Source organism: Paramormyrops kingsleyae, chromosome 6 (assembly GCF_048594095.1).
Source record: "Paramormyrops kingsleyae isolate MSU_618 chromosome 6, PKINGS_0.4, whole genome shotgun sequence".
In the NCBI taxonomy this organism is placed as follows: domain Eukaryota; kingdom Metazoa; phylum Chordata; class Actinopteri; order Osteoglossiformes; family Mormyridae; genus Paramormyrops; species Paramormyrops kingsleyae.
The window spans coordinates 970,961-984,721 of NC_132802.1; the positions used below are offsets into that span (position 1 = coordinate 970,961).

The window sequence follows — 13,761 nt, forward strand, 5'->3', positions numbered from 1 at the left end:
AGTTCTTCTGTTGCTTCGGGGCCCTGGAGGAGCTGCAGTGACCAGGAGAGAAACTTCGAAGTGTGCATGTTTGGCATGGTGTGCTGGCGACTGCAGATCGTGATACTTTACCAATATCACCTGTTATGAAAAATTATCACAATATAAGTTGGCACAAGTGTTTGGCAGAGTTTACAGTACACAGCACCAGTACGAACTTTGAATTGCCAAGGTACCACCACACCACCAATATCTTTTTACTTTATTTCCAATATCTAATTTTTCAGAAGTTGTTGTGGCTGCTGAGGTGTCGTTTTCTTCACTGACACTTGAAGATTCCTGTGTGGGAGTGCTCTCCCATGACTCGTGTATTACCAAAACAGTAGCATGTGGTATGCTCTGCTAACCCAATCAATCTTGCTGTGCATTTGTTCAGCATAGGTTGTTGGTTCCTAAAAGACTACCATATTATTGGTTGGAATTGCATTCATTTCGTGATTTGCGTGATAGGCTGATGGGTGCTATTGATGATTTATCAAAGTTTCTCATTTTATCGTCTGAGTTTTATATGACGAAAAGTCAATATATGGGGCGGCGTGTGGCTCAGTGGGGTAAACCTCTGTGTCTGTGATCAGGAGGTCGCCAGTTTGAGCCCAGCCTTGGTACATCTGTGGGTCCTTCAGCAAGGCCCTTAACCCCCAGCTCCCTGGATGCCACAGTGGGCAGCTTCCCTTGGCAACCAGCTGTACAGTTGTACAGTGTAATTGTATCAACAGACACTGGAAAACACAAGTTATTGCAATTGCAAATCTCACCGTTTTGAAGGATGTAATGTTTATATGATTGCTGATAAGATATTTTAACGCTAATTTAATTGGAACAAAGGGCAGTGCATTAACTACAATGTGCAGTTTTATAAAGGCTAGGGCTACGCCCAGTTACCTTAAATTGTGTGATACAAAGTCCTAATGGAATATAGCAGATTTGCATCTTCAATTAATATATTAGTGATTGGTAATATTTAGGACTGGGAAATTTATCGTATTATTGCATAGAGTTACTTTAAAATAAAAACGCATTTTTATTCATCATCTTCATGTATGTAGTATTTGATACCCAAATGGGAGAATAGTATGAAAATAGATTAAGAGAGACCTATAATATTCTTTACTGTTTATAAACAAGGTGAGAGTTTAAGACATGACTTCCAGAATTCAAAGCTAAAATCAAAATGTCCTGTTAGGGTCTCACAGTGAAGCTGTTCCCAGCTAGAAATTGTATGTTCCCATTATTTTCTGAGAACGTCACCACTGGTGTAAAGGAGGTCATCGTGTAACCTTCCCATGACATTCCTGGGACGTCACATTGGGGAGTTCTTTAGATGTTCTGGGGGTGTTATTTTGGAGACATTCTGGGGATGTGTTGGGATCATTCAGGGGACCAAACGTTAATGTTCCTTTTTGGTCCTATCTGGTCTTTCCATCACGTTCCCTGGACATTTCCAGAACGTTTAGGGGACCAACCTCTTTTTTTGGTCTTCTTTAGGTCATTCCATCACTTTCCCAGAATGCTTGTAAATCTTTAGTGAGAATTACAGCAACCTTTAGGAGATTTATTCTTTAGTCCTTGCCCCGCTTTCTCAGAACCAGGGACTGCATGATCTTTAAAAACCTGAAAAATTTTGAAAATCTTCAGTGACCATAGTAAGATCTAAAATATTCTTTTCTCTAATGAGCTGTAATTATCCAAGAAGAACTATCAATAAAAAAGAAAGACAAAATGAGAGAACTCAGCCATTGTCTTCAAGCTGATCTTCTGGAGATGCCCCAGGTTCTTCTGCCTCTGCCTGAAAATCATAAATAATATTTACCAGTCACTTCAATTACTTAATTGCTTTTAATTACACTTAGGTGTGCAGGCTATGAGGGAACTCAGCATATTAACCAAATGTGTTTGCCATGTAAAGCGTGAATGAGAGAAAATTGAGATTTTCACTTCTAGAAAAATGGAGTATTTAATGAATGTGAAATAATTAGTCTATACAACATAATGGACGTCCCCAATGCTGCAGTCTCCCATCAGACTCAAAAAATGGATCTATACAACATATGAAAATAAATATTTAAAAACAAGTGTTAGTGTTGTATTTAGGCAAACCCTTTTAAACAGCAATATGGGCATATCAACATACCATCTTTTGTTGTTGTTCTGGGTCTTTCAGTGGTATTTTGAGTCCCTCAAGCTCCTACACTGTTCTGCAAGGTTTCTCAAAGGAAATGTTTTCCTTGGACACCGGGCCAGGGGGACCATGTATGTAACTTATTTTAATACATGGATCCATGATCCATGCATGCAAATGTCTGACACCTAATTCACATATAGAGCAAATAAGAGATATTTTCAAATCATGGAAGAGGTGACAAGGCCTATTTGAAATGGAAAATTAAAATGTCTACACAGTCATGTAATCCAGAGACTAAAGTGGTGGAAAAAAATAAAAAATAAATCCCAGTTCACATTTTTAGATTTACCATTTTTTCCCACAAACATTCATTATTCCCTGCCATTTTGATACATTTGGGACCTTGTACAAAAAGTACATACGCATTTTCAGCAACTTTTTATGCTTGCGTAACTTTGATAAATGTGAAGTGACAGTGCTGGCCGCTGCACCAGCAAGCCACCCGTCTCGTGTGTGTGTTTCTGGATATACAATACAAACACATTTAATGACGAACCAAGAGCTTCTTACATTTGGAGATGACATACAATATGTGCCATTAGAAACCTGTAGGAGAGGGTTATGTTCCAGTGGCTGAACACTTCTGCCACATTAGCCTCTGCATTGCTAAGTAGGATGCTACATCATTTTCAAGCAAACGTTTCTTAGCAGGATTTGATGTGTTTATTGCCTAATGGGCAAAAAGTACAGCTAGCATTCATTAGGCATGTGTTCCAATTCAGAATCCTTGAATACTTCAGCCTGCTACCTCGTAGGATGATTGTTCTTATGAGATGGACACAGGTCCACTTAATTTTCTTTAATACCAAGATCGAATCAGTAGTATATGGACATACGGCATCACAGAGGAAGTGTTGCAGCTGCCCTTTAAGTTACATAGCCAACCACTTTCTGCTCATTCTGGAGCACATGGTCCTTAATCACTGTAGTGATGCCAGTCCTGATCTCCTTTGCATACCCTACATGCTATGATTGCCCTTCTTAACAGCACGTCCTACTTCTGAAAGTGTGCCTGGAAGGTTCTCGTTTTGCTTGTGGAGTAGTCTATCCAAAGTCTGTTCATAAATCCCCCATTAGAACACCAGCATGGTCACTTTCTTCAGCAAAATAAGGTTCTCCAGGCCATAGAAGTACCAGTGATGTTTATTCCTTATAAACAGACAGCAGGTCTTAAATGCTCCTCAGTAGCATAGTTACAGCTTTCACACTATGCCCAATGTTCATGCCTGATATCCCAGCACCTCATCAGCATGGTTCTCCACTAGCATAGAAGTCATCCTTACACCACTGCACCATGTCTCCAAGCAGCCCTTCATGCCACAGATCTGAAGATTACAAAATAAAGACTTCAGTAATTCCCATGCTACAACCTACTGGTCTAACCCTTATTCACTCACTTATTACTCCCTATACCTGCTACATGCTAATCGCAATCATCTCACTCAACCTGAAACTTCAGCGTCCTACACTTCATAATATAAATCCCCAAAACCTCTGCCATCCTCACCTGCTGCAGGTCCATCACCCTTGGCTGCACCCAGGTCATGTGCACCTGACCGTCCACCTCATCAATGCTGCCTTTCACCAATCCACAGGACAGCGCCTTCATTACCAAAAGCTCCACCTGCTCACACACCAAGATCTCAGGAGTAATGCAAGATGCCTCCACACTCCACTATTACCATGCAACCCTGCACTCTAACAGCAGGCAATATTCATTCCTCAAAACCATGTCATTTTTGAATTTGTAAGCGTTCCCACTAGATACCAGTAAGCGCTTTCAAACATATCCAACAAGGTCTCATAAATAAGCACACTCCTCACCTCACTGATTGGCAGCTCCGTTTCCATGGCAATCTTCTCAAAGGTCATCCGTCTGCAGTGTGCTGGTCTTGTGAAGATCATCTGCAAATCCATGCAACTTCTGGTCCATTGAAATATACATCTTACCAACATAACACAGAGCTATGAGAGCTTGAACACAGAGTCGGATTCCGTAAATGTATTCACCTATAATCTAAGCAAGTAACTTGCATAAAGGAACAGTCATCAACGACAGGCTGGTCCTTAAACCGCTGTGTTACAATAAACACAGTATAACACCCTGTTTCAAGCATTACCTCCATTAGACACAGCAGCTGCAGCTTCTTTCTCAGTTTCTTCTCATTGGCGGCTAGATCGGTCTAAGAGTATAATGAAGTGGGCTTTGTCATACCATCCATATGTGAAGAATGTATGCCACAATGTTCTCACACCATGCAAACAAGTGACACATGGAGGGGATTACGGACACACACACACACACACACACACACACTTAAATATGCCAACAAAGGATAATGTATCAGCATAAAAAAATAGAATACAACTGTTTAGTGGACTCACAATAAGACTGGTTTACAAGCATTAATAAGCAAGAAGAGAATACAATTACTGCATAAACCAATCAGAATTTAAGACATTCCCAAACAAATTAATTGCAAATTAATAGGTTTTAGGTCTTAACACAACTGTGGCAGACTCCAGGTGAGAACGGGCTGCATCTGGAGTCCAAGACAGCCACGCCACGACGCTGGAGCAGCCATGGGGAGGGTTGACTCATACCTGTGAGCTCCAAGAGTCCCGCAGAGCATCAAAACCCTTGAGGCTCCCACGGTTGAAGGCATAGAGTGTTTGGACCAGCCACTGTGTCTCAGCAGTCTGCAACGCTGCCAGGATGGGATGCGTCAACTGGAAGATAAGCATGTGTAAACAAAAATAAAGAAAAACCCAATCTGGGCCAGTTGGTCAACTCAATGTAGGTATTAACTGAAGACAGCTTCCCCTCTAAGCCCTAAATCGAACCACAATAAACACTTGACTAAAATGACATTGGCATTCCAGTACTATAAAAGGAGATTTAAAAAGTTGATTTTCTGCATGTATATTTGACACTTGGCAGACCTTTGGCCAAAACCAGCGAACTTCTGATCACAGGCAGTCCTTTGGTGCTACAACTCGCTCTCACCTACAGAGAGCATGTTGGTGGGAGATGTAAAGACAATTTCCTTATGGGGATCAGTGAAGTATCAATTATGTCATTTTAGGAGGTATTCAAAGCACTACGTGGGAAGACATTACTTTGGATAGGTTACTCCACACCAAAGAGGTTTAGTAATAAAAGCGTGGTTTTGTTAGCTACAGAGGAATTACAAAACTCCTCCATGAAGAATGGCCTTGGTGACATTTGTGGGTTTAAAACCACAAAGCGCTAGGTCCAGGTCAGAGGCCTGTACTACGAAGCGGGATTACTGGCTTATCAGGGTAACTTGTTGGATTTAAGGTAGTCTGGGCAAAATGTAAGTAAACGAATATGAAGTCCATTTAAACTGTGGTACCTTAAATCCGACATGTTACCCCGATAAGCCAGTAACCCCGCTTCGTAGTACAGGCCACAGGTCTAAGTAGTGTTTAGGTCTCAGGTAGAGTCCAAAATTTAAGTTCTTGTGTAGAACCTGACAAACCTGCTATTCTGTTCTGGAGCATTGTCCTGATGGATGACCCAACTTACAGACAAGGTCCCTGTAATTGTCCTGATGGGCAAAGCAAATCAGACCCAGCGCAGCAAAGGCCCTCAAATCATGACTATCATAGCTGACCCTTGACATTAATTATTCTGACATATTTGTGGATATTACACATCTTTGTTCAGGAAGTCTAAACCTTACAACATTTTCTTGGAGAGATTTTGCCAAAACGGCCATTCCTGTGAATATGAAGATACAATCCTTTCACATTTCATCAAATGCCAATTACCACAGTTCTGTGCATCTTCCAAAGCGTAAAATGGCTCTCTAGACATGCACTGCAAACATACATCCTTGATGACATGTCCCTGTACAGTGGACCAGTGGGTCCTCACCAAGTGCCCAAAGTTGTAGAGCCCGTCACCCAGGAGCGCAGCCAGCACCAACGGGACAGCCTTCTGCTGCTGAAGGTCTGCTGCAGGGAGATGGAAGAAGGGTTAGCGAAGCTCTGTAATCTCTATACAGCCAAAGCAGCGCAAGGCCTGTGGCCTGGTAGTAACTGCTGGAGGCACAGAGCAGCACAGCGACATCACACAGCAAATGGCCCATTTACCTGAGAGGTCCTTAATCTGTACACAGCCCAAGTAGCGCAAGGCCTGTCTGTAATAGAGAGCGTGCTGGCCGGTGGCCCGGTAGTAACTGCTGGAGGCACAATAGAAGCGGCTGTGAGTGGAGCGCAGTCCAGGCAGCTGCTCCAGCATGGTCTCCACGGTAGCCAGGAGGCTCTGCAGGCACAGAGTAGCACAGCGATGGCACACAGCATAGGGCCCGTGAGCCTGACTTTGCCTCCAACAGCCAACACATACAGCAGCTGAGACAATGCTAGAAGCCAGCCTGAAGTGCTTTGAGCATAGAAAGTGGTGTAATTGGAATTCCAACCAGCAGAGGGCAGAATAGCTTGGTGCCAGACCCAGCTTACTTTCCAGTTAAAATTATTGCAGAACAAACCTTTCCTGCTGGGAGGTCCCCGCTTTTTAACTTGACAGCGGACATAGCAGTAAGGCAGAGAATCACTGCCTCACTGTTTCCTTTCACCTGTTAAGAATCAAGGAGATTTTAATCTTAAAAACATGAATTCATTTTTTTTATTTTTTTTTATTTAAAGATTCCAGATCTTTACTGGCCACGTGGAACAGAATGCTTGCTCCTTCAGCTACACTTGACTAAGGCCGTGCAGAATATAGACACTGCTGAATCACGATCATCCTGACAACGGTTTCTAAGCAAACATAAGATTCACCCAAAGCCTGGAAGTCAACACAAGGGAGAAAGGTCGGGCTCCACCACAGGCAAGCTGTTCTTATATGATCCTCTAGGTGGCACTGCATACCACTAAAATACATCAGCCGTCTTGGGGGTAGCAGATATAAGAGTGTAATGAAAGTATCTCAGTTAAGGTACCTTCTCTCTGGTTTTCTCAAGCAGCTTCAAGGCATTTCCAGCATCTGTTCTCAAGAAGGACAGTAAAGTTATACATTAGTTTACACGATGACCAAGTCCACATGATGAATGCAGCCATTGCACTGACTCACCACGCACTTGCTGTGCAGCTAGAAGGATCATTTCCACAAGGGACAAAGGATTCATTCTGGAAAAATGTGAAGCAGATTGCACTACATGTGCATTACTTTGATTTAAGGGCAAATAAGGCCATTCTGACGTTACTACTATTTCAAGTGTTCTGAAGTGCATTTCCACATACAAGTGCAAAGATTCCTTCTCAAAATGACAGCATAATGAGTATTGGTACATAGAAATCACAGCATGACTACACAGAAAATTTACTTTGCATCAAACATCAAACTGTGTCAGCTGTGAAATCAAGGACAATGGTGGTGCTCTCCTCTTACAAGACCAGTATTCTGACAGTCAACCTCAAAGGACATGCAGACTTCCTGCAACAGAACTCACCTATGCTCGAAGTCGCAGATGAAGTTCTCATACAACTGTGGAAAAGGACAACTGATGGAATAAATTTCCAGCTTATGCATAAATGCAAATGAAAACTATGTATATTTAAACATCAAAAAAGCATGAAGGGAAGATGTGTAAAATACATAAATAAAATTACTCTTGATGAGGGATCCTCTAATGAATGATGAGTCAAGGCACACAGTTCAGCAGAGCGTTTACGGCCACTCTCGGCCCTAATGGCTGCACGCCCGGGGGTGGGGGGACGGGGGGGGCTTTCTGAAAGTGCCCGCTTTTTACCAAAAATTTGCAAGTGCTGGGTAAAATGTAAAACTAAAATCGTTAAAATTCAAAGCAAAATTGTAATTATTTTTCACCAGCTAATATTCCAACTAATATCAAAGGTGATAACATTAAATATTACACACACACACACACACACACACACACACACACACACACACACACACACACACACACACACACGATGAATATTCCGCTTCTTAAAAAAATTAGTCACCATATTCTGTGTAAGTGAAATGAGTGCCATCAGCCCTTTCATGGAAATCGGTACTTTTCTGTTGGCTCACTGCAACAAAAGGCCTAACAAAGGTTTTCACTGTAAAAGATTCGCCAGTTACCGCTTACAGACATCTGCACATCACTCAGCAGGGGGCGAAAGAGAGTATCTTGGTCTCCAATGGCGTTATATAATGTACTAGAATCGGTAATGAACGACAGGTCTGCTTGGTCCTTTACCAGGATAAGCGGTTGTAATATTGAGAGATACCTGTTTACCCTCCGATGATAAGGGTAATTGTTATTTCCAGTGTAAACAACCCCATACGGTGAATGCTAATAAGTTACCTACATGGCAGATGTTTACAGTAAAGGTCTGTCGGGTCATGCAAAACACTGGTTAAGCACTGCCCTCGTTTCAGCGACGCCGTTGTCCTGATGCAACCTTTGCGACAGATAACGTTCCTTATAAGCTCCGACAGGAAACCTTTACTGCGCGGTTATCCCTGTAGTACAAACCTTCAGAATCCGGCCATCAGAGGCAAGTGCCGGCCTCTGAACGAAGTCCAGCAGCTCCACCGTGAGCTGATGCCAGAGCCTAGAAGGAAAGCGCACGGGGGTAAGGCTCAGCTTTAAAGTTAGCCATCAGACCCTCGTGTCTGCGGCAAACCAAAAACATTTATGCAAAACAAGGGAAATTGCGCTTCAATTACCTCTTTTGGTAAAGAGCCTCCATTTTTATCAGTTTCTCCCTTTCTTTGTCATCGTATCGTCCCTGCTGTTCCTGCAGGTAGACAATAGCGTCTTTCCGCAGCATGACTTAAAAAGCAACTAATTGCAGAAGAAAAAAACACCTTAAATTCGATTGAATTTTCCCCAAAGGTACTTGAACTATCGAAGACTGAAGGGTAGGCAGTACTCTAAAATATCTAATTTATGATATCCGTGGTAATAATAATTGATGGTTGGTTTGATGGTGCATAATTTATATCACCTGAAATTAGCAATTCTGCTAGCCTAGACTGGTTGAGTCACACACTAAATTCATTCTCATTGGCTTTAAATAATATAATATCCTAAACCGTAGATATTATGGGAAAGAGATCTGAGTAGATATTTGCTCCAGTTTGGCCTAAGCTAACACTACTACACCGAGGCGGATGAGGGACGGTTGCGAGAGGGGGTTATTACGGTAACGCTGTATACCGCGGTATTTGCGCCTCCCCCCCACCAAAAAAATAAATAATAAAATGTATGCACCTGCACATAAAATTGCAATTGATCTACTCAGTACACAGCTACAGCCTTCCAGTAAAATGCCTGCTGCAATTAGTGCCCATATATTTTATTCGGCTAGTGCCGCTAGTTTGTATCTTCATATCTTCATGTAACCAAGTTACATGCAAACTTACATGTTAACTGCAAACTTTTTAAATGTAAACTCAGTGTAAACTGATAAAATAACTATCCATGCAGAATATAGTACCATATTTTAAATAATAGTTTCTCTAATGCAGTTCAAGGCAAAAGGGTACGTGCCTAAAGGCTATTAAAGAAGACTGTTTATATTTATTAAAGGAAGCCACTATAATTAGTGACGTGCTGTGAAGAGCATGTTCTCTATTATTAGAGCAGGAATACATATTACCAGCATTCACTTCAGTTAACTGTTATAGTTGTATCCCGATTAATCAAGGTTATGAACGAGTTTGTATTAGCGTGAACATGAAATATTCAAAATTCTAAGTTCTCATTTTAACAAACATTTTCAAACGAGGGACGCATTCAAATATTTACACATTAAAAGCACTTAGGCTATTTCAACTACTTTGAGATGTTAGACAGCATATTGTAGTTCAAGTCACGAAATACGCACGATTTGTTTTATAAGGAGTATTTTAGTCAGACTGTAGCAAAATGTTTGCGCTCTGGTTGAAGTGACGCAAGATCCGGATAGAGCCAGCGGACGACTCGGTGCGCAGCGAGCGCCACGTCGGCAGCGGGGGCTACGCCGCTCGGCCGAGTGAGAAGTTGTCTGTGAGTGCACTTAGGCAATAGTACTGTACGCCGTAGGCAGCGAATGCGCCGCAGAGAAGGACTGTTCTGGTTTGTTATTGTACGCATTGCTCAGGTCTGAATGTGTTTTCCTTTGTGCCAAGTGTTTGGCGGCCAACAGGGAAAGGTATTCCAGGTAAACGGACGCTGAAATAACCTCAGCAGGGTCATACGGGAGAACATTTAACGCATCTGGGAACAATGGTGAAGGTAAGCGCTGGATGTTTCTTACGCTCATGTCTATTAATAACTTGTTGCTTTCGGGAATTGCTCCGCAACCTTAAAACTGAGATTTTAGCCCCAGTATTTAGCCCGTTTAAGTTGCTGATCTCATGAGAATGTAAAAAAATTGTATTACGCTGAAAAAATATCCTGATGTATATTACATGCAGTTCATAGTAATGGTCATAAAAACGAACAATCACGATGTGCTAAGAGGACCTTCATATCTTTGCAAACGACATTCATGTGCTCGAATTAAATGTCTTGCGCGATATGGATGATTGGACAGAGCAGGTATATATTTACTACTGTAAATCTCTTCTGAAATTAGCCTGAAGTGGATAGTATATTTTTACCAACAGAAACACGTTATACTCCACTTTGGTTTTATTAAGAAAAAAAGAAAAAAAAGATGCCTATATATAGATTATGTTGGACCCTTCAGCTAGGTCTTAAACCCCAAAAACTGCTCCAGGATGTCAGAGAAATATCTGAGCCTGTGCTCTGACCCAGACTTCAATCTCTCACCTGTGTTTGTGTATGTGTGTCTCATAAAAGAGCAAAATGGGATGTGTGAAAACTAAATAATTCATATCTTCATTTGCTTGTTCCTTGGAATGCACAGTATCTTCACAATAGGAAATTGGCATTACCGTGTATAATAAACATATAATAAATAATACTATAGTTGTGGGGTGGGTCTGGTCATGTCCATTAACTTTGAGAATATGACATTTTTTCCACCAGAATGTCAACTCTGGCACACAGCAGAGTGGCTGTTACAAGGAAACTGAGGCAGACCCTCCACTCAGCCAGCCTGAATCTGGTAAATACTGCATTTTTAAATTTAGTTTTGACGTCAAGCTACACAGCGTTCAAAATCCATCTTGCAGTGATGTCGAAGTATTTTGTAACCTCAAAAAATCGTCTGGTGAAAGGGAAGACTGGGAAATGAAAATGAGTGTGAATGTCTTGTCAGTTACTGGCTGACACAATGAGGCAGTAGTTCAAAGCTGCAGGGCACTGAACGTATGCGATCACAAACGCAGCTGCGGGGAACTGTACGTATGCGATCACAAACGCAGCTGCGGGGAACTGAACGTATGCGATCACAAAACGCAGCTGCGGGGAACTGAACGTATGCGATCACAAAACGCAGCTGCGGGGAACTGTACGTATGCGATCACAAACGCAGCTGCGGGGAACTGAACGTATGCGATCACAAACGCAGCTGCGGGGAACTGAACGTATGCGCTCACAAAACGCAGCTGCGGGGAACTGTACGTATGCGATCACAAAACAGCTACACAAGATGCATTTTTCAGGCTAAAACGTGAAAATAATATTATTCTTTGCAATTCCATTCAATGTATCCATATTCATTTAAAAAAATATCTTTTTTTTTCGTTATATGAAAGTACATTAAGGGCATGAATCGATTTTATTATTACTGTTTAGAATGATGTTCTATTTAGCTGCTTTAGGAAGGGAAAGTAGGCAACTGTTTTTTAAGCTCTGGGTAAAATTGTTTCCAAGTGTTTTGGCAGTGCTTTATATACACTACATGGACAAAAGTATTGGGACACATTCAATTCAGGTGTTTGATTCAAACCTGTTGCCGAAGAATGCCACCTTTTGTAATAAATAAGTTCATAAAATTTCTTCCCTTCTAGATTTTCCATAGTCAACTGTAAGTGGTATTATTGCAAAGTGGAAGCGTTTAAGAACAATAGAAACTCAAAGACGAAGTGGCAGACCACATGCTGTAAAGTAAGAGAGTGGGTCCCCGAGGTCCAAGGCCCTCGCCAATGTCGCCAACTCTCTCACTCAGTAACCACGTAGTTCCAAACTTCCACCAGCATTTAACAGTAGGCTGTATCCAGTAGGAACATTGACCTTTAAACCTAAAAGCTTGTTCTTATGTGTTTTGGTGCAGATGATGGGAAGGAGCATTCAGAAACCCAGCCAGGCATGATCTGGCGCATGACAGGAAGCCTCATCAGTGCCACCAAGGGAGCGATGGGAGCCACAGTGGGAAGTGTTGCCTGGCTGGGGGGCAAGAGCCTGCAGATCACCAAATCTGCAGTGACATCTGTCCCATCTGTGGGCGTCGGCCTGGTTAAAGGGGGCGTGGCTGCAGTGACGGGGGGCGTGTCCACAGTTGGGAGCTCAGTAGCCAGCAAAGTGCCCTTTGTCAAAAAAGCAAAAGACAAGGCAGAGTAAGATGTGATAGTTGGGGCCACCAACTGACCGCCCCCATCGCACACACACACACACACACACACACACACACACACACCTGAGCCTTAAAACAAGACTGAACATTTATACCATCAAGCAGAGATGAAGTAGAATTTTAGATTTATTCAGTGCCTTTGTATAGCTTTTTGCTTTTTTTCCTCTAGTTATGTATGTTGTACAGATAGGCAAGGTGAGACACAATCCACTCAGTTTAGCACAATCCACTGTTTAGCATGTTGGCTGTGTGCTAACCTATCTCACGTGGTCCATTCCAGTTTCTCCTGATGTCTTGGTTTTATCCCTGAATGCTGTTTTACAGATCAAATTTCTGCAGTTTTTTTCTTGTGCTGCTGCAATTCTCCATGACGTGATGCACAAATGCATTTGATGCACTGTATGAGTGCATCCAGTACGTGTCTGTATATCAGCTTGTTAGAGACTGTCTTCTGGTTTAGCTGCACAGACCCAGGGAAATTTACTGGCCATCCTGATAGAAAAGGAGTTTGCACCCTTCCACATGCAGCTGTACAGTATGAAATGGTCTGCATTTTTTGTGAACATTTTTGTGTAAATGTTTAACTGCACTTCAATGCAAAAGATACCTTTATGCTTATCTGCTGTGGTAACCCTATACAGGGTGCCTACAGTACTGCTTAGTGTCATTTCAATATATTAAAATATTTGTGTAATACTATTTCTGTAGTATTGATTTTGCTTCCTACTGGAAAATCCCAGCTGCTTTTTCATCTTGGTGGGCTGCCTCCTGAATTACATAGTCGTAAACATCAGAGTATTACGTGGACAGCTCTACTCCCCATGTAATTCCTAATCCTCCCACAACCCCCATCTGTACAATCCTTAGCCCCCCAATTCACTATCCCCACCTGTCTAAGAAATCTTTCTTAAAAGCCCAACTTTGTGTGACTTGTCCCAATATAATCAGGTTCACCAGATATGCATCTCTGCTTGTCCTTTCATATGCCACCACTAAGTGGCACTGCTTCAATTTTGGTGCAGTTTCTCTAA

The 13,761-nt window shown here is 42.0% G+C and overlaps 2 protein-coding genes across 10 annotated transcripts; one reads left to right on the plus strand and one right to left on the minus strand.

Moving 5' to 3' along the window:
• Positions 1–3,346: 3,346 nt before the first annotated feature.
• Positions 3,347–10,180, minus strand: LOC111834296 (26S proteasome non-ATPase regulatory subunit 13-like). Of its 8 annotated transcripts, none has more exons than XM_072713303.1 (14): positions 10,094–10,180; positions 8,931–9,001; positions 8,737–8,815; positions 7,699–7,733; positions 7,320–7,375; positions 7,189–7,232; positions 6,736–6,822; positions 6,341–6,512; positions 6,123–6,202; positions 4,826–4,951; positions 4,342–4,404; positions 4,046–4,126; positions 3,729–3,845; positions 3,347–3,546 (listed from the first exon to the last, which is right to left on the minus strand). In XM_072713303.1, the coding sequence occupies exons 2-14, from the start codon at positions 8,951–8,953 to the stop codon at positions 3,442–3,444; spliced, it is 1,068 nt and encodes a 355-aa protein (XP_072569404.1). In that variant the 5' UTR covers positions 8,954–9,001; positions 10,094–10,180; the 3' UTR covers positions 3,347–3,441. The 8 variants fall into 8 exon arrangements, with proteins under 8 accessions (XP_072569404.1, XP_023649187.1, XP_023649190.1 ...); XM_023793419.2 differs by lacking the exon at positions 10,094–10,180 and adding an exon at positions 9,478–9,676 and having other exon boundaries at positions 8,931–9,048; XM_023793422.2 differs by lacking the exon at positions 10,094–10,180 and adding an exon at positions 9,478–9,675.
• On the plus strand, positions 10,159–13,429 carry LOC111834298 (transmembrane protein 263-like). 2 transcript variants are annotated; one of them, XM_072713305.1, is made up of 4 exons: positions 10,159–10,254; positions 10,377–10,482; positions 11,242–11,320; positions 12,431–13,429. In XM_072713305.1, exons 2-4 carry the CDS (start codon positions 10,474–10,476, stop codon positions 12,715–12,717), a joined length of 375 nt encoding a protein of 124 aa, XP_072569406.1. In that variant the 5' UTR covers positions 10,159–10,254; positions 10,377–10,473; the 3' UTR covers positions 12,718–13,429. The 2 variants fall into 2 exon arrangements, with proteins under 2 accessions (XP_072569406.1, XP_023649191.1); XM_023793423.2 differs by lacking the exon at positions 10,159–10,254 and having other exon boundaries at positions 10,261–10,482.
• Positions 13,430–13,761: the final 332 nt, after the last annotated feature.